This window comes from Pundamilia nyererei, unplaced genomic scaffold (assembly GCF_000239375.1).
Source record: "Pundamilia nyererei isolate P.nyererei 1_Seehausen unplaced genomic scaffold, PunNye1.0 scaffold00063, whole genome shotgun sequence".
Classification (NCBI taxonomy): domain Eukaryota; kingdom Metazoa; phylum Chordata; class Actinopteri; order Cichliformes; family Cichlidae; genus Pundamilia; species Pundamilia nyererei.
This window is the reverse complement of record NW_005187464.1, coordinates 444,576-465,718: the sequence shown is the minus strand read 5'-3', so window position 1 is coordinate 465,718 and position 21,143 is coordinate 444,576. Positions and strand designations below refer to the sequence as shown.

The following is a 21,143-nucleotide window of genomic DNA, read 5'->3' as shown; positions in this document are numbered from 1 at the left end:
CTGTTAAAAAAAATCTTTTATCTCCATCCAGCTCGCTTTCTCTCTTTACGTTCCCATCCCTTGCCACTGGGGAAATCTTCATTTTCATATCCAAGCAAACATTTTTATAAATGCAAACAGGCTCTCTAAAGACAGCTTCAGAGGCGAGACCTGCCCAGTACCTGAAAGCATAGCAGCATGTCTCTCCTGGCCCCTGCCCCCAGAGTAAGCACAGCTGTGTTGAATATTTCCCTCACTCTTCAGTTCATTTGAGGGTGATCTGAGCTCGGTTAGCCCCCAGGACATGGAGCGGTAAACAGGCCTGACTATCAAAGCAAACCACCTCTGTCAGAAAGACTTGAATATGAGCCTCTGACCACTGAAGCTGTGGATGCAGGCGCAGAGGCAACAGCGGGGTAAAGCTCAAAGGCTCCTTGACAGCAGCTGGTTTGACCTGGCGCTATACAGGCTGAAAAAACAAGATTCCCTAAACCATCAGTGGGCAGCAGGATTGTACATCTACTGTAGCCATTATGGTGATTACTGCAGTCTAAATCACGAGTGGCTCTAAACTAACTTAATAACCAGACACATTAAACTGGTCGGTTTCTTTTTCTGAGCTCTACAAGCTTAAGCTACAATTTCGTTTTGTACGGGTGGTTAAAACTGAACCAAGAAGAAGTAAAAATTCACACGATTCCTCTGAAATCTTCATATGCCTCCATACCCATTTTCAGGTTAGGCGTGTGGCTGAGCTTTCAGTAAAGAAATAAAAAAGACGAAAACAACAGATTTAATGGCCAATGTCCACGTGGCAGACCGGCAGGCAGTAAGGCACCAAAGCAGCCATACTGTGACTACCCACATCCTCAGGACGTCCCGTCACCTAAACACAGGCTCGTGCTCCAGGGGAAATGACTGGATGCATTTAGCCCGGCTCATCACAGAGTAGCATTCATCTTCAGGAAATAGCATGCTCTGTGAGATGTGTTTAACTGGAGACAGTCAGAGGAGAGAGAGAGTGAGCTAATGTCCTAACCGCTGGCCTGTTGTTGCTTTCTGCAGTAACATAAAACTAGGAAAGTGCTTCTTTCTTTTTGGATTTGGGGTATGCAACAACTTCTTGAAGAGTATCTACACTCAGTGAACTAAATCATACACTAGTCATTATTTCTCTCATTACTCTCATGTTATTATGGTGCGCAGAAGGCCACAGCCCAAAGGGCTGATCTTCACCTCTGTCAAGTTTTGTCAACCTCCATAAATTTCTTTTTACCCACAGCTGCACACTTTGGCAGTGTTACTGCAGAATTAATGCTAATTAATGCTAACAAGTCCATCACAGCCTGCCCAGAGTAAACACAGATTAACTTTAGAGAATTTATGCTCCTCTAGCCCAACACACATCTGAAAACATCATCTGCTGGGGCAATCACAGTCAATTCTTTTCACACATTGAGCATTAAAGAAACACATGTTTGATATAACCGTCTGCCTTTGTAAGCTGCTGAAAAGTATGGAGTAATAAAATCACATGGAAACACTGAGTTGATGTGTTGCTTTTACACACAGCTGGGCATGTTTTGCCGAACGTGTCACCGAAATTAGCAGAGATGTCAATGATGGATGTCCCCCGGCAGAGTGAACTTCAGAACCTCTTTTCAGAGGACTCTGAGTGTTTCAACATTTATCTGGAACAAACTCTTTAACCACAGCCATTGTGAGACAGCACTGAAATCCCTTTAATGCCAAAGGAATGACACGACTGGTAAAGGAGAAGACGGAACTGTTTTAAAGGGACGAGGAGGAAGGGGGGAAAAAAACACTGTGAGGGGGCACTTAAGAAATCCACTGCGATATAATGTGTCCCTCTGGCCCTGACCAATTCCACTGTTCACTCTTCCTCAATATCCTTTCATTTCTCTGGTGTTTACCATGTAATTTCTGCAGAGGACTTAACAAGATCTCTGAGCCTCATTGGTTCTGCTGGGGAATTTGCAGAATGACCATTTCTCACTGAGTCCAATGCTCTCTATTATTTACAGGGCTCATGTAAATACTTCCACCCCATTCCTTGGAATATTTTCTTTCTAGCTATTCCCTTGTGAACTACAAAAAAATAAACAAAAAAAAAAACTAAATGGGAGAGTGACACAGAAAGAAAGACTCTGTACGTGTGTGTTCTTGGTAAGCTCCTCAGAGGTGGGTGGGGGCTGTGAAAGGCCACATTGTTGATGTCAAGGCCAGTCAGCATCAAAGGGCTGATTCAGGTTGCGAGAGGAGTCTCTCTTGCTCTCTTTCTCCTCCTCTCTACACGCACACATACCCTCACATGCTGTTCCACTCAGACCCCTGAAGACCCCAAAAGAAACATCATAGTTTACTGTTCCTGCTCGCAGTCAAAGAACAATATTTGGAGTTGACGTATAAATTTAGAGTGAGGCCGACAAGAGGGACTAACGTGCCTGAGTGAAAAATAAAGTGGATCTCTCTTTATTCCCCATCCGTCCACTTGACCAAAATGCCTTCCAAGGCTCAAGCGCATCTTTCAATTGGATGCCTACCTGCTCACTCTTTCAGGGCTTGGACCATTTTTGAATTTCTATTATAAATGTTTATTTCTTTGATAATCCTTAATTTTTTTTAAATGTCCAAGGTAAATGTTCCACAAAGTGCACCACGTTGGGTAGTAATAATAACAATAAATAGAAGAAATAATAAGGTGGTTGAGTTTGGATTTTATTTTTCACCGAATCTGTGTTGTGTCACTTCTCTGTTTCTGTTCAAACTAAGCAGCTGGGAAAGCCACAGGGCTTACTGAGAACTTTAATTACACTGAACAAAGTGCATTAGACCGGTGTGTGCAAGTGTGCAAATCTGTAACTGTTACTTCGTGTGTGTGTGTCTGTGTGTGTGTGTGTTGTAAGGGGTAGGGGTGGAGGGCATGTTTCTGTATGAATTTGTAAAGTTAGGCACCAGTAGCGGCGCTACCATGTCAGGATGAGATTTAACGAGCTTTAATAACAAGCTTTAATGAGCTTAATTAGGAATCCATGCGATCCCCATGGAAACGTCTCAACCCCACAGAACCCAGCTCAGGGTCTGAGGAGCTTTCAATTGGATTACTGTGGATAATGTCACTGGGACACAACAGTGGAAACAAACAGAGCCCAGTGGGGTGTCAGTTTGGGAGGGGTGGCAGGTGACCTGAATGGCAATAAACATGGGATGGATGTCAGCGAGGGACTTTGGCAGTGGAGAAATACCTGCTGAGGGATCCAGGGGAGACCAAGGAGAAGAGATAACCAGAAGACCGAGCGGGATTAATGTTGCTCAGAGATTTCGCTTCTGCACAGTAGGCACAGGAGAATGATTAGCTTCCTCGGCCTATAGACTCAAGTTTATTTATTTCACCATTCATTCTCAGTATTTTCCATTCTTTATCACAAAAAAAACAACAACAATCGACTTTGTTGTGCTCGCAGAATTTGTTGACTACTCCGTGACGAGAAGTAGTAAAAATATGTAATTATTATACATACTTAAAAAGAAATAATGATAAAAAAAAAAAAAAACAAGGTCATAATATTGTTGCTTTTTATTAGTGCGTTGCAAAGGAGCGGAGGAGTAGGGCAGAGGCACTCATTTAAAAAAAGACTGTGAGAGGATTTAAAGAGTGATTGAGCCTATACAAAGATATCACACATTTCATGACCTAACTGTTCCTGTTAATGCTGTCTATAAACTATTTACACAAAAAATACATACAATAAATAAGATGAAGAGACATCTGTTCCCATGTGAAAAAGAAACACAAAAACTTTTATGTTTCATCTGTTTTGCATGCCTCATGCGATTTACTCGTGAAAGGGGCATCTTTTGTATTTTTCCTCTTACGACGTGACTGTAAGACTAAATATGGACCAATAAAACTTTATACTGCATGAGAAAAATATGAAAGGAGAAGTAAAAGTAGAGGAATGAAAGAGGGGGGAAATTACTTTTAGGACATCCGACAATCTTGTGGGAACTCCTTTTTGCTTATTTTTGTTGTTTAATCTGTTTAATTTTAGATGAGAAGGAGCTGCTATTACCATTCATCATCACTACATACCAGCAATGTAACAGGACTATAATCTTGTTGTCCTGAACATAAGTGATGGGAATGCACATTCTTTCAAAGTGGTGCAACATTTCAAGGAACAGGCTGCGTCTTTCAGTCTTCTTCTGTCTCTCCCAGATCAGTTTGCCTTGCGGTGACCACGAGAAGGTTTTGTGAAGCGTGCTCCGACAATGACAGAGTGACCTTTCAGATAAGCATGATAAAGCTGCCCATCCCAGCTCTTACCTCTTCCTCCCATGTGTGTGTGTGCACAAAGAAATGTGAACGTGCACAGACGCAGAGGTGAACACACACAGGCATATCTGATGACCTACGCTCTAAGTAGATGAAAAGTCCTCCCTAAGGGATTTTTCCACAGGCGCACACATGGACACACACACACAACAGCTAGACTTCTTCCCAGACACAAGATCATGGGATGTCATCTGGCAACTAGGGTATCACTAGGCCCTGGGAGCTGTGCAGGTCACAGAAGTCTCACGGACAACAACGGGCATCTATACTCTGTCAGCCTCGACTTGGGCTGTGTGGCTCATCTTTCACTATCTGTCTGCTGAATTCTCTTGCGCCTGTAGTCCCTTCGTGGTAGCTCTATATATAGTCCCAATGCTTCCCAGGATTCTTTGTGATGTCCTGCTGTGGTGGAAAGAGTCTGGGACTCATCATTATAAATCAGCCTGTTAGAGGGAATAAAATTTTAAAGAGCTTCTCCTTGGATTCGAGCTGAACTCTCCATTAGTGAGACCAGAGCAAATGGTTGCTTGCATGACAACACGTAGCAAATCAACACAACAACCCCTTTAATCACCCTCTGAGTCCTTTTGTTCTGCTCCCTATCTTATTCTGCTCTCTGGGCTCCCAGCGATAAAGTCTAGCGACCTCTGTGAGGAGGATAATCATCACAGGTACGCATTCACTGTACCACTGAGATCAAATATATGGTTTATTACATCTGCATCTCCTTAGTTCTTAGCCCTTATCTGCTGCATAATATAAAAATACTTCAGGAGATATATTTTTCTAACCTTGCATAGGTCCACATAAGGGGGATTAGTAGGGAGGAGAGTTTAAGCTCATCTTATCATGCTGTATTCTCTGGCAAGGGGTAGGACTGCTGACAGTATACAGATATCAGGCTTTAGGGATATAGGAATGCCAGAAACAGAAACAGGGCCACACAGCAGGAGTGCCCAAAAAGACAGTGATTAGAAGGCAGAGAAGCAGATACAATGAGTATGACAAAAGAGCAATAAAAACAAAACAACATGCAGTGCAATATACCAGCTTCAGAGCACAAATGCACACAAACCCGCTCACACACACACACACACACACACACACACACACACACACACACACACACACACACACACACACACACACACACACACACATACAAACACTATGATTTCATGATTTCATTTCATGTCAGCCTTGAGGGAGAGCTGAACTCCTCGCCTCATCATCATCCCCCTTCCCGATCGCTCTGTTCTTGGCCTGCTGCACGCCTCCAGGGCCAGCGAAGGCAGCGATTAACGACAACAGCGAGAGTGTGTATGAGTGTGTAAGTGTGTGTAAGGCCCGATCGTTAGAGCGGCCAACTTGTGTAATACAATTACAGAGGCTGCAGAGAAACTGCTAATGTGCACGCAGGCAGCTCCGTCAGATGGATCAGGTATTGAGTTTTCTATGCTTAATTCACTTTCCAGCACACACATGGGTGCATTAGTTAGATTAGAGTAGCGGGAGGGGACGGGAGCTGGGGTTGGTCTACCGCCGGGCCGAGCAGATTTGTTTAGTGGTGGCTGTCAATTACAACCCTGACCCTTGCACTAAATGGCTGCTCGTCCAGTGGAAAGTAGACAAAAGCCAGACAAGATTGGTCAAGACATGGCCATTTGCTGCAGACGATAACAAGTGGCATGTTGTGGAGTAAACAACGGTCAAAACACTGCGAATAATGCTCCGCCAATAAAACAGAGTGCTGGGGGCCTGAGCAGGCAATGTAACCATCAGTAAGATTAGTGGGGCAATGTTATCACTAGGACGTGGCAGTAATGGGACAATGCAAGGCCAGGGGTGGATGGGTACTTAAAAATATGAAATGGAAAACAAATTATTTAATTCACTCTTTTCAAAAGTCTCCTGCAATTTAAGAGACCGATTGTAGAGGCAATCACTTAAAAAACTACTTACCCTGTTGTGGAAAGCCAAAAATATGAAAGAAAAAATTTAAATCCAATTATTTATTCTCTTTGGTTTCATATTATGTTGTTATAATTTCTTTGGAACTTTATATTATTAAAAAATAGATAAAAAAAAAACATTTTCGAGAATAAAACATCTCATTACTGATATTTTAATCTGCATATGCCTACAGAGCCGCATATGGCCTGTATATCCATTATATTATAATGCAACAAGAAACAAGCAAATGTGGGCACAGGCTGCATGAGCCGACGCTATAGATCCCCACGCACAAACATATGTTGTTTGAGGGGCCTTCTGTCTAATTAGAGGAATTAAATGTACAATGTACACATCAACTTCTTTTTTTTTTTTACAGTAAAGCTGGAGCGGCTCATCTCAAGGGAATGTTACTCAGGAATATACAATCAAAATGTTTGTCAGGAAATCATAACTCTCTTCACGTGATGATAAATATCATTAAATCTCACAGAAGCTCTTTTTTTCTCTCCGGCAGCTAAATGAGCGTTGGCGGGTGGGTGGACAAAGTTTCCGCAGTAAACACCTCCTTCTCATGTAAACATATATAATCACAACAAGATGGGCAATGCAGAACAGCTCGTAATTGTATCAACGAAGTGAGATGATGAGTGAGTTTCGCAAGGGGGGGGGAGCATTGCAACTGATTGAATTTAAATGTCTGCTTCACTCCCAAGAGACCACCCCGATTCAAAGGACAGAGATTGTCTGCATGTAACTGGGGCCATGCAGCAACAAATAATCCTGTAAGCCTTCACAAAAACTCTCTTTGTGGGCACTGACAGTATTTCCCCCGTCTTGACACGAAGCTTCTTCTAACAGAGCGCGAGAAGAGAGCCAACGGGAAAAAAGAAAAGAAATGAAATGAGTAAAGTTGGATGTGACAGGCTGAGCAGAGAAAACCTTTATCCACTGATAGATGTTAGACAGCTACATCCCCTCATTGTGACACATCCATCAAAGCGCTGATCACTTTTGTCCTCCCACATGTCCAACCCTTGTGTGTCAGAGCTGCTTTGATCAATCCAATTTGACTCCGCGACTTCAGACAAAACAGTGTTAAAGGAGTGACCGCTGACACTCCTTGGATTCGACATGCCTGGTTTAAATTCCTTCAACAGTGTACTGCATTCTGTCAAGCTCTTATTAAAGCAAACTACAGTAACAGAAAGAGAATGGAAGCTACTGTGTAAATATTCCAGCGTGAGTTTGCATGCCCTTGTCCCCTAAATTCAATCTCTGTGTGAGCAACTGCCAACTAGAAAAATGGCAGTCAAAACCAAAAACAGGTTGCGCTGGTATCTGGTGTTCCACAGAGAAGAAACACAATAAGGTTCAGATTACTCAGCCAAATTTCCCAAGAAACTGCAGGGGAATGGAAATATGCAAGTGAGCTGGTAACGCTCAGAGCTGCCCAATCCTTACAAAACATTGGTTTTTTCGACACTGTTGTATTTGTTTACTAGATTTTTGCTTCTCTTCCACGAACAAAAAGCCACACAAAACAGCCCAGAATAGCTGAGGGTTAATGTGTCTGAATCCTGGATGCTCGCAGGCTGTTCATCCTGTGGGTAAAAGCCATGCAGCTTACGAGTGGCTCTTCTATTCCTGGCTCTGAGATCCTTGTATCCACCTCACCTCTTTTCTTTTTCCCTACTCTTCCTCTGGCCACATATTGTTACCTGGGTGTCATAATGAGCTGCTAAATAAAATATCTGGTAGAGAAAAGAAGTGATAATAAAAAAAAGTGGCTACCAGAAAGCAAGTTAGGCCTTCGTAGACTTCTAAAAAACAAAAATACTGTGATTTAGTAATGTGCAGCTTTCTAAATGCAAGAAGTAACGAACCCGGGCAACGACTACCGAGGAAACTCATCAGCAGGGATAATTTACTACGGTATTGCTCCTTCTTTTACACAGCAGAGGTTACCCCGCTCGCCCCCACCACATCTCCCCAGTGTAAACCTTTTTGCTTTTACCTGAAAGGATCAGCTTACCTCACGTCAGCCTAAAAACCATGGGAACCCCTATGCGTGGTGTGTCACCACTGAATTATCGGTTTCCGCTGCACATGCTCCTGCATATCTACAGCAAGCCATTATGGTGTATCGGTTTACAGTTAGTGTGCTGACTCCAGTGCAGCTGGTGTACTGTATGGAGTCATAGTTTATGGATGTCTGGAATTAGAGAAACAAGCCTGTTATCTTACTAAGCTCTCCCATTTTTTTTCCCCCCTAACCGAGATTGCGCTCCTCCATCGATTTAACTCAAGGGAGAGCAGCTCTACAAACCCTTCAAGTGTGTTATGAGCAATTATCTTTAAAAAGTGATGGGTAGGTTGACAAACCCCTGATACCAGAGGGGCACTCCTGTGCCTTGGTGGTTAAAATGCTGACCATAAACCACATCATCCACTCCAGGCCAGAGGGAGAGCTTTGGTCCACGTCTCTCTCTCTCCCTCTCATTTCCTATATGCTTGTGTGTGACTAGAAGTATAAATGTTGCTAACCTTCCTAGTCAGCTAGAAATACTAGTCAGTAAAATGTATTCCCATTTTATTTTACTTAAAAACTGATAGTTACCAGATCAGAGATGGTGTTCAAACTATAACAGACCCAGGTTTTACCATTATCTGCACTGGGCTATAGCAGCTAGCATGAAAGAGACCGAGGCTACTGTTACGAGCACTACTGAGGTTAGCAAAACAAACAAACTAATCTGACACTGTGCGTGCTTGCAAGGTTAGACACAGCCAAATGTTTCAACATGCTAACTAAAACATCATTTGACTCAAGAAGAAATTTTGATATAGCTCATAAAATACACACAAGATATTGGTTTTGGCCAATGGTAAACTTTGTCTGTTTCAAGCATGCTTAAATGTTTTCCATCTTTCAGTAAGTGCAACTAGTCCAGTTTTTTTTCCTTTTGTTTAAAAACCTAGCAAACTAGTTACCAGGAGCAATCCTATTCAAAATGGAAAATCGAATAGAATGTGTGATGTTCCAAAAATTCTACATTTAATACAATATTAAGGTATTATTGCCAATATTATAACTACCAGTAAAACTAAAGGCCTGACAGCGGGAAACTTTTTGCTACTTTTTGCTTGTCAAGTGAACGACTACACTATGAAGCCACAATGACATGCTAATGGTAAGCACTATTTGGCCATTATTGCACTGTACATCTTTTATAATGTATTATTGTAGGGCCTTGACCTTATAATATGAAGCATCTTAGGGCAACTGTTCTGATTTGGTGCTATATAAATAAAGCTGAACTGAATTGAACTGCATTGAATTGAAAGTACAGATGACTGATTGCAGAGCAGCTAGCTTTGTAAATAGGCAGTCAAATGCCATGATGTGAATCAAGTTCTAGCAAATAACTTTATACTGGTGGTAAAGGAAAGCTGCATCTATCCTTCTGGAAACACCGTAAACACATTTTAAAAACAGGTTGTCAAAGACCACACAGCAATCACCCAACTGACAGCTTCAGAACCACCAAGTTTAACTTTGAGCTATTCATGCATATTTCTAAACTGCAGAAAATTATCCTTTCAAAATGGAACAGTACTGGCGCTCCAATATGCATGTATCCCTAAGTCTGTAAAATGTGACAGCAGCATTTAAAACACAATAAACGTCTATTTTGTGTTCCAAGCCTGGATGGACTAGGAGCTTGTGAAGGTTACACATCAAACAAGAGTTGTGTTGAATGCAGTAAAGATCATCCTGTATACAAAATATATCCATTTCAGACATTTGACCTGGTTTGGGGGGAGGGGGCTGCCAACCCCCCTCGTATTTCTGAGAAATCATCACAACAACATCCATTATTCAATTTCTGCCTACTCTTTGGTTAAGTTCTTGAAAGGGGCAAAGGCAAAGCTGCAAGCTCTCCTCTACCACCATTTCACCGTACAACTTTTATACTGTATTAAAGTAAGCGCATTTAAACCAATGAATATATGAATGCAATGCCCTGCAGGAAAATATTGTGCTGCTTTTTCCAATCCTTTTGTCTTAGAGCATAATGTAATTCTGACATTTAGCTACAGAAGTGAACTTTCAGATTTGCTCATTTGCCTTCTGTTATTAGCAACCTCATCTCAATATCATTCATTAAAATAGGAATGCATACAAATCAAAAGACAACAGAGTAACTTATTAGCACCGCCTTTTGGTTTCCTGACAGATTCCAGAAGAACAACAATACAGTACATTTTGCCTGCTCTGGCAAGCCCACAAATTGCAGCAGCTTCAACGGTGTGCTTTACATGTTAGGAGTCATAAAATAACCTTTCACCGTGGGGCTTCTGTCTGGGCCCCCTTTAAATGAGACCCATTGAGCCTGCCCCAGTTAAACACTGTCTGCCAGTACTTAAAACACCAGGGTCTGATCGTGGAGATATGGCACGCACACACACACAAACACACAGGAAAGTGCTGACACCCAAGTGCAACCTCAAACTATTACTGGACTTGCAGCAATAAAGCCTGAAATGCTGAAAACAGGTCAGGCACAAGGCTGTTTGAGCCTGTGGTGGTAGACATGATGGTGGTAGAGTGTGTAGTTAACGCTGCTTTTAAAGTCGTCTTCTTTTTTTACATTAAACCTGATGAATTCCACAGTGTTTGCTGAGACACGCACAGTGTAATTACAGAAAAAAAAAGACAAGACGAGCATGATTTCAAGAGACGTGTGTTTTTTTTAAATATCCCTCTCTCGCATTTTGACTCAACAGGAGTGTATGGAAGGTTGGGCGGGGGGATCAATCATCCAGCAGTACATAACAATTGTGAAGCTTTAATTTAGCACCTCATTTAACTCAGTAAAAACAACAACTTTACAGGCTGGCATTCTGACACACATTTAATTCTGCCCCCTGGTAATGGTCTGCTCTGTTTAAAAGTCTGTTTGGCAGCTCTGTAGATAACAGATGGAAGAAAAATGAGGGGAATTATGAGAAAGATTGATTTCCTAAGGATGAATGGTCTGGTATTCGCACAGATTTATCTGAAACAGACTTTCTCGGACTCTGTTATTATTGAATAAACATACACGCGCGCATGCACACACACTCTGTCACCATATGCAGGCAAACAACAATGTGCGCACACAAAGAGACGCACAGCACACAAAACACCGTAGTCATGCAAGAAGGCTAAGAAAACAGAAGCACGGTGAATTTATGAGTGTACAGTACATGAACATTTCTAAAATGGTAAAAGAGTGGAGCGCAAAGGACATAGCTAGGAGTTAGGATTTTCAAAATATTACCAATTTTCACTGCCCAGATCTAAAGGATGCCAAATAATCTGTAGGTAGAAACAGATATATTTAACACAGTCAGCACAAATGTGGCTTTCCAGACAAAAAATACAACTTTTCCTAAGTCTCTTCCCCAATGTCTAGCAAAAATGTACTCTTTTTGAAGAACAAGAGCTCCCATTGTCCTTTTAGATGTCCCAAGCCTATCTTTAAGGAACCATAATATAAACCAGAGACTATAACTTCTCTTGTGGCATCTCAAAAGCAGACAGGAATGAGGCAAAAAAAAGAGAGAGAGAGAATGAAGGAGGGGGACGGGCGGGTAAAGTACCTCATTTGAGCCCCATAAAAAAAACAAGACGGCACAAACATTTATCTGTGGTCGGGCTTTCATCAGATGCTTTAAGAGTGCAGGAATAACAAGAGAGCCGGATGCTGATAAAGTAAAGACAGGAAATGGGGAGCGTGGGTCTCCTACTCTCATGTTTCACACGGGACAAGGGGTCCTATAACCTCCACCCCCTTCCTCTCTGCTCTGCTGACATATGTAGACCACAGCCCTCCCCAACCAGACATTAGCGCAGCAACTGGAAACCACCACCCCTCTAACAAATGCAGAGATGAGACAACAAAATGAGGAAAACGTTGAAGTCTGCAGGTATATAAAATGTGCGGCTGTTTCCACTTGATGGTTTAAGTCAATATAAGCCGGCTTCTCAAATCATTTATTACAGATGAGTGTTGTTCCTTTTCATTGTATATATCTGCTTTTGTCTCATTCCACGAGTGAGGCTCTGCCTCTGAGCACAAGACGGGGCAAAGCCGGGATTAAGGGTTTAGCTTTGTCAATCAGAGTCAGAACTGAGGGAGGGATAGCAGCTGCATCTCCATTCTGAGAGGAAGAGACTGAATTTCTATAGAAACACCAAAATCTGAGTGATTCTGTGCTATATTTGTGACTCAGGTCAGGTGTTATGAGTCACCACTGACATCATCTCGCTCATTACCGATTTCCTCATCAGAACTAAACATTTAGTCTGGTTTTAGCAGAAATGATGGTAATGTGATGGTAACAGAGTAGAGCACTGAAAGAGTATGAAAGGATGATATTTGTGTTCAAGACTGTTTGTAGAGTCCCAATTATTTATCAATCAGCTACAATACGTTTGTTTTTGGGGAATTTCTTACATCTAACCAGGAATATTTAGTATGCATGTATGTAGGAGATACAAGCACACTAATGACAGTGTTAGGGTTCAAAAGTTGGTTGTCAACAATTTCCAATGACTGGTGAACATCAGTATTTTAAGCTACAATTATCGGCTGGCTAGCTGACTGAATATGTTATCCCTGCAACAGCATAGTGACCTGTCCAGGGTGTACCCTAAATTGGATAGGCATGAGAAAATAGAATATGGATTGATGATGGATTATTTTACCTTTAAACTTCCTACCACCCATCTTTGGCCTAGATTATTGAGCTATGCCACATCAGACCAGTGCTTGCTCTGTAGCAGTTACCGAGGCTGTTCATACTCCATGCTGGGCCAGGAAACTAAGACTACAGGGAACAACGTTAAAGGACATCAGGGAAATAACTGCATTCTGTCAGCCAGCACATTTTGCTTTTTATAGCGTCTGTGCGACTACATAAGATTAGCCACGTTCTAGGAGCTTCTCAAATCCCCCCTAATTCTGTTTATTTTGTATCCTAATCAACTTTACAAGAGTAAATAGCATGTCTGGAAACAGCAACAGCTCAATTATAGTAAAATGCAAATGGTTATTAAACAATTGTATTAAAAAAACACATCAGAAATATGGGATAAGAGTTAGTTTACTGTATAAAAAATATAATTTGTTATTGTGCATCTTTAACAAATCTTTAAGAAACACGTATTGATTAATTAATTGGTCTTCAGGCCTTTCTGTGTGGACTTTGCATTTTCTCCCTGTGCCTGCATGCCTGGCTTCCTCCCAAAGTCCAAACATGTGCACGTCGGGTTAATTGGTTATTCTAAATTGGCCACAGGTGTGGATGCAAGATAGATAAAGTGCTTAAGTCCATAAAACACAAGTGCTCTATGGATGTGTTTGAAAAGGTGCAGTGTAAGACTAGAAAAGCCCTACGTAAATGCCAGGCCGTTCCTTCCATTTTAAAAAACATGACGCACAAATACAGTGAGACTTCCTTTGAGTTCCTTCCACATATTTTTCCCCTCATTTACCTGCCTGTCCTTGGCTGATATCCTGTTAGGAACACAAAAATGCAGGAGGACATAAGTGGTTGAACATCAGGGGGGAGGCCATGATGCCAAATTAAAGGGCAGGAGTGGAGTGTGTACTTATACTCACTCATGATGTGCTCTGTCAGCCCTGCTGCTTATAATGGCATGAGAAGGGCCACTTAACTCATAATCACTTCTCTCTCTCCCTTTGGCTCTGTCCTCCTCTGTACCCCACCTCAACCCCTGATTTTCTGACTGCCGGCTCTGATCTTTAATCATAAATGAACTGTAGATCAAGAGCAGGGACAGTGGTCCACACCCCCTTCCCTCCCTTGCCGAGGCTCCTGTAATCACAGGGCTCTTGGCTAGTAAGAGGCCAACAAGCCTTTGAATGAGAAATGACTGTACCTCTAATGCATCAGCCATCTCAACTTTGGAGAGCCGCTTTCTGGCAAAGGGTGTACAGCAGGTAGGAAATCAGGTCACCACTATCGTCGTCTTCACAATCATTATCTCCGATCTCATCCAGCAGCATAATTGAAAGTGGGACCTTTTATACAATTATTTTCATTTGCTGTCCGTAGCCTACAGTATGCGAGTAATTTCTGCCTTGTGGTGCACTCCAACTTACTGTACCCTAAAAAGAAAAATCATGCACGCCCGCAATCTAGGTGGTGAAGCATGCATTGTATTGAGACACAAGTCACCCTCCCTGGCAAAGGCCTGCTTGTCAAGTGCTGCTACTTGTGCCGAGTTCTGCTAATGGACTGCTAATAGGAGTGAATGTTGCACTGTGAAGCTCCCCTGTAGTTGAGAGTGTCACACAGGGTGATTAATGACACACTCTCTTCTCCTTCCAAGCCTGTCCCTGTCCTCACTCCATATCTTGCTTTCACCCTTTTCTCTCACCTACCCTCTCCTGCCTCGAGGTCCCTCTCCTCCTCCTCACCTCTAATCTTTCTGTCCCTCTCTGAAGTCCCCCCTCCCCAAATCTCTTTTCATTTACTTCAAGATTTTAGCACACGGCAATCTGAGAACATTATTATTCACCCCGCAAATCAAGTATACTCGCAATGCTAAATTGTAAATTGCTTTAAAGGCATGCAGTATGAGCACAACACATCAAAACTGCATGGAAGCATTAACACAAAACTCAGTAGGAAAAAGAAAACGTTTAGGTTTAGTTTACAAGGAGCTTCGACTTTCTATTATGCTGATGATCAGGGATTACATTTTAACATAAGTTGAGAAAAACAAGGCAGAATTTATAGGAAATTTTAAGTTTTTAACTCTCTGATAAGGAATTTACATTCTAGTGGTTTTGAGGGGAGATTATGGTGGTCTTAATATGCTCATTTCCAGGTCCACAGTTTATCCAAGGATTCTACTGGAGCAGCTTTGCATGATTCAATCACATATTACTTATTAATCTTATAGCGTGCCTCGGTTTATCCACCGTCGGAAACAAAGCCGTATTAACTCCTCTCACATTCTTCAGATTGGCTGTCTCTAACAAACAGAAGGTTTGAATAGAAGGTGGGTGGGGCAGAGCTAAATATCCACTAACTGGGATTACTGTGTGTTGAACTTGTACAGTTTAAAGAGGTAATCCCAGTGAGCCATTATATATACACATTATTTGAAACATTAGCCAGTTTAATGTTTTTAGGCCCATTAGGAGGGAGAGAAAGAAAAATCCCAGTGGTCCCCTTGAGTTTAGGGATTTTAGGCTTAGTGTTACTCAAAATGTCGACTGGCTTGACTCTTGATGATGGAAGGCTAGCAAGCTGGCTAATGAGTATATAGCAGCAGGAATGGTTCCCCACACCCTAAGAGATGTGAGTGGTTTCATGAGAAACTGACATGATGTATCACAATGTCAGAGTTTCTTTTGGCTTTATTTTGATAATGGGGGAGGGAGTAATGGACACAATATTTTTGGTTGGCATAATATTTTTTGTTGACATAAATGGTCACCGACTGATCACATGCAGTTTTTAATGATATAGAACACTTCAGTTATTTATAGAAAATTATCCTTGGATATGGGTCACGTTCCCCGGGGGTCCCCAGACCCCACTTTGTGAACCATCTATAAAAATGTGACTGATTTAGACATCATTTGGTACTCTGCCATATTTGCATCATCAAACTGAGGTAAAAGTAAAAGTTCAAGTGCTGTAGTAAGATTGGAAAAGAAAAGAAAAGGCACAAAATAATCAAACCGAGGCATTCTGATGAACTGGCCAAAAAATGCTTAGATAGAAGACTTGAACTAAAGGGGAATGTGAACACATAACCAAAGTAAATCAAAAAAATCTTCACGACAGGCCTGAGTGCAATGACAGACAGTATTCGTGTCCGCCGCCACAGCTGTTCCCGGCCCCAAAATAGCAACAGAGTATATTTTTTGCGTTCATAACAATAGCATATGACATCAAGTAGAGCAAGGAAGCAAACTCAGCAGCTACTTTTCACAGTAATTATCACTCGCTACCAGGCTCCGTCTGGCTTAAATCGCAACCAGCATGCAACTGTGACCTCACACAGCCATACTGTGTACACACTTTTTTTTTTTTACTTTGCTCTCTTCGTTCACCTGTGCATATCACAGCTCAATCTTAATTTCCTTCACTTACACAAAATCCTTCAGTTACATAAATTTGTTTTAAATATCACGTACTGCGAGCTTGCATTGATGGCAAAGGCTATCACAGGAGGTCATTTATATGTACTGCTTCTTTGCACAATGCTCTCATTGTGCATGTAGACCCAGTTTATATAATGACCTCTATGGTTGTAATGTTAGCAGCCCCAGGGGAAGCCTCTTAGAATAATAATAGGCAGGGAAAAAAACAAAAAAAACAACATTCACATTTACCTGCATTCTTTACGAAGCACACAGAAGTAGCCTAAAAGCTGAACGAGTGTGTCGTACAAGGAAAACAAAGAAGCCTCACTGTGTATGAGTTACAATATATCTGAAACCATAGCTGTCCTTTAACTTTTTCTCTCCATAAACAATCCTCAGAGGACACATCATCAGAAAGTGGAGAGGCAGGAGAGACAGAAACATGGTGTGAGAGGCAGCACGAGAACAGCGCTGTGGAAAAACTGAACTAATCCCAGGAATGCCAGCGCCCATGTATCCACTGCCTAACACAAGAGGTACACTATATAAATGCCAGCGTTAAGGTCAGCCATGGAAATGAAAGGAAATCGAGAAAAAGGAAACACCTTCAAAAAGTGATTTTCCCTCCCTTATCATGCATGTAGCACAACACATGCATGTTACCCACTAAAGAGTATTGAGCAGCATATATGGTTAATATGCATTTATTGATTTTTTATTTTTTTTTAAATAAACCTGGATAAATAAATGTGAACTGGACTAAAATGAGCCACAGCCCAATGGTGAGGGAGTTTGGACTTTTAGGGTGGGGCAGAATGTGACGGAAAAGAGAGGATCCACTGCTAAATTGAATGCGGCACAATAACTGTTTAATCTCAGATGTCTTGGTTTTTTTCCAAGATTTAAAAAAATAATAATAATAATTAAAAATACAACCTGATTGCACACCTGCCAATAAATCTTTTATCAGAGCAGCTATTCCATATGTTCCCTGTAAGAACTTGACATCCTCCATCAGCTTTAACAGTACGGTGGAGCTCTGACACCTCCATGGAAAAAACTGAATTGTATCTTTTCTTGCACCAAGGGTTTCAAATCAAGCTGCTGTCAGAGCCCTCAGCTACTTTCCTGGCAGCTCATTGCATATATCTGTCTCAACTTGTCTCCTTTCTGAAGAGTCCAGCAGGTTAATGAGAAGGATCACTTCCCGGTGCTCGCCTCTGTCTAGAGGATTAGAAAGCACTCTCAAAAAATAAATAAAAACTGTAAACACATATTTACAGCCACAGAAAGTAGGTCTGAAGAGCTGCGAGTAGAAGCACAGCGTTACAGAGAGCGCCCGGGTAAGTGAGCCACTTTGATCACCAGTAGTTTTACACTGAAGAAGTGACTCTCCAGCGATTAGAAAATGTGTAGAGCTCATCAGTGCCCCAAAATAGCGAGGCCCATTAATTAGGCTCAAACAATGTTCTCCTAGTGTATCGACTTCTTAATGGACAGATAAGAACCTTGTTCGTATTCCCATCCAGTCAATGGCACAGGGCTCTCCGGGGTTTTGGAATGGGTATTATGTCATCTCACCATGCCCTTCAGAAACTGGACCTGTGCTAGGGTTTTTCCCCCTCTCTCTTTCTTCCTCTTCCTCTTCTTGCTCATTAACTATGTAGGAGTGAGATGAAGGTCTGGAGCAGCTAGATAAGGTTGCTCACAGACCCTCTTCCCCTGTCTGGGATATGTGCTTAGACTTCAATTTGAGCTTGTAACACTTTTGCATGAACACTGAAGCCTCACAAAAAAAAAACCCTAACTGTTCATGATGTCACTGCAGAAGGGAGTATATCTGAAATGGTCAAACCTCCCCTCCCATCCCATCCCCTCCCCTCCATCTCATCATGTTATTCAGACAACAGTAGATTCCAGACAAGACAGACCACCTACCTTAATTCCACAGACATACACTCTTGGCGTCTGATACACATGCACAAACACATAGTGAACACTAAATCCTAACACAGATGGCTTTTTCTCAGCTCCCTTTGTTTGACAATCTTGCACGGTAGAAAGAAGATTAAGTAAATGGCTTCAGGTGTTGTGGCATTATCTCCAAGATTTCTGTGACTGACAGCCACTCTGCAGTTTACAGAAACATCTTTCACCAGGCAATTCTTTGAAGGAGAGGTTTTGTAAATCTGCTTACTGATTGAAACCAAGCATAATGACACATTAAAGCTCGCTGCCGAGATATGTGTGTGTGTGGGTGGGGGGGGGGGGGGGGGGGGGTGTTGAAGGTTTTCTTGGCAAACTTCACTTCACGACTGAAACTTCCTTATTTAATTAGACATTCTCCTGAGCAAAAAGTCAAGATCATTTAAGCATTGCTAGCTTCACTGGGCTTTGAGATCATTCTTCATTCTTAGATGATCTGATTGTTTTCAAATAGTGGACCTCTAATTTGGGGATTACAGCAGTCATCAATCAACACTGAGTAAGATTGAATAATATGAGAATGAATGGAAGTTCAGCTTTCTTGATTTGATTAATAGCAGCCCGAACAGGAATATTCTAATATGACTGCAGGTAATGGTCTACATGTTATATTTTACCTGTAATAACTTGCTGTGATTCAGGGTTCTTGTGGCTAATTACAGTTTTCTAACACGTTTTTTTTTTTATGTGTAATGCTATTTTTTTGTGTGCCTACACTAAAATCTTTAACGGTTTAGGAAGATTTAAAGCAACAGCCACAATATTAAGGGCATCTCTTGAGCTTCAAAGCAACACTTCTCCATTTCTTTCCTTGGAGAAACAGATGCAGGGCTGTGATGCTTTGGTTTCCAAGGGCAAAGCGTAGTTAATATAAATTATTGAATAAAAACTTTTTTCCCCCAGTGAAGGCTTCTTTGGATGTAGTATCTTCATATTTACCTCACATAAAACTGCTTAGCAGTAGGCAGCCTGCTTTAATGAAGGCTACAGCCTATTATTTCTAGTACAGCCGAACTTCGGGGGCATGAAGTGGCACACTGTATTCTTCTATTAGGAGTGTGACTAATTATGATTCCGTTTTGTCTTGCCCACCACAACAGCGCCACGAGAGTTCATAAAGTTTTCCTGAGAGCAAAGCCAAAAGGTTCACTGGTGAAGAATACACTTTAAAGTTTACCTTGAGCTACACCGATGTCAACCAGGAGGAAAAGCAAAAGCCAGGATACGGTCGGCATCTCTGGACAGGATCTCGGCGATCTTCCTCCTTCTCTGTCAGTCCGCGCAGAGTACCCCATGATGAGGAGTCAAACTACGCTCTAAGGCGAGTCCCAGTCACTGAGAAATTGATATGAAATGCGCGCTGGTGTCCCTCGTTACGCTGCGCAGCACTCCACAAACCCTCACAACCCGGGCGTAAAAGAAAGAAAAAATAGCTTTCGACAAAATATATCCAGCGCAGTGTTTTTGCAAACATGTGACACTTTATGAAACAAGAGGTGGGTGCATCGCCCTCTGTCACAGAGGATGTTGCATTAAAATCTGTATCCGCTTGCTTTTCCCTCTAAAGGTTCACTTGCTAGAGGTGTGGATCGATGTTCTGACGGCAAATTCATGCTCCCACATGAAAGCAAAGTCCGTCCAGCAGAGTCCGAGTCTGTGCAGAACCCTTTTTCACTCGTGCAGTGGGAGAGCAGTGTGTGTGCGTGCACCGCGTCTCCAGCGCTCCACTGACGGCACTGAACGAACCAGGGCAAGGAGCCGTCTCTGCGGGCTACCTTGCTCCTTCAGCCAATCCAAGTGCTCCGGCAAGTGGCGGCGCTGCATCAAAACCTGGCCCGGACAGCAGCGAGGAATGGATGCTGATTTTTTTTTCAGCTGAGAATTTTAATCACGCATTCATCCAGGTTAGACTACGAGACAGAAATTAGATTAACAGAAATATGAGTGTATGCAGTGGAATCCGTTATGTAACGCTTGTACTTGCGCGGAGATTCCTGCATCCAAAACTAAAGTATCATTAGGGAAAATCCTTTTAAGCTGTTTAAGCCCATTTCAATATTGTTTTTTTAAAACGATTTTAAATACTCATTTATGTGTAGTAAGGCTTAGAGATGCGCAGTGAAAATGTTTTTAATTCCATTTGAACTTTAGAAATACAGATCAGCACCATAACATCAACAAACTCCCCCTACATATATGATATAAGTCGTTAATTTAAGAGTACTTTGCAAAAATATTTAGTCACCATTAATTTCTTTATATTTTGCAAGGAAAATGGGAAGGTTTACTGAAATGTGCAAACATACGTGGAAATACAGTATATAAGCTTAAAAGTCAATATGTCAATATGTTGATGCCAAACAGCTTCAGTAATGCTGAGGTCCGGGCTCTGGGGAGGACAATCCATGAGTGATAGTGTTCCATTGGGTGTTTTTCTAACCAGGTATGCTTTTACTGCCAGTGCGTTTGGGATCATTGTATTGCTAAAAAAATAAATAAAGCACTGGCCAATCAGACACTGTAAGGTGGCTCAAAATCTCACCGTACTTTCTGCATTCATAATTCCATCAATATTGACAAGATCTCCACTGGCTGAAACGCAGCCCCAAACAATGACAGAGCCTCCACTGTGTTTTACAGATGCCTGTAGACACTCACCGTTGTACCTCTCTTCCATTCAAACTGACGAT

The 21,143-nt window shown here is 41.9% G+C and overlaps 1 protein-coding gene across 2 annotated transcripts in view; it reads right to left on the bottom strand.

Moving 5' to 3' along the window:
* The window catches only part of unc5cb (unc-5 netrin receptor Cb), a 124,965-nt gene extending 104,704 nt beyond the window's left edge, over positions 1–20,261 (bottom strand). For both annotated transcript variants that reach the window (XM_005735192.1, XM_005735193.1), the window contains exon 1: positions 19,631–20,261. In XM_005735192.1, the coding sequence (XP_005735249.1) occupies positions 19,631–19,748 (118 nt within the window). In that variant the 5' untranslated portion in view covers positions 19,749–20,261. The remainder of the gene's footprint in view (positions 1–19,630) is intronic.
* Positions 20,262–21,143: the final 882 nt, after the last annotated feature.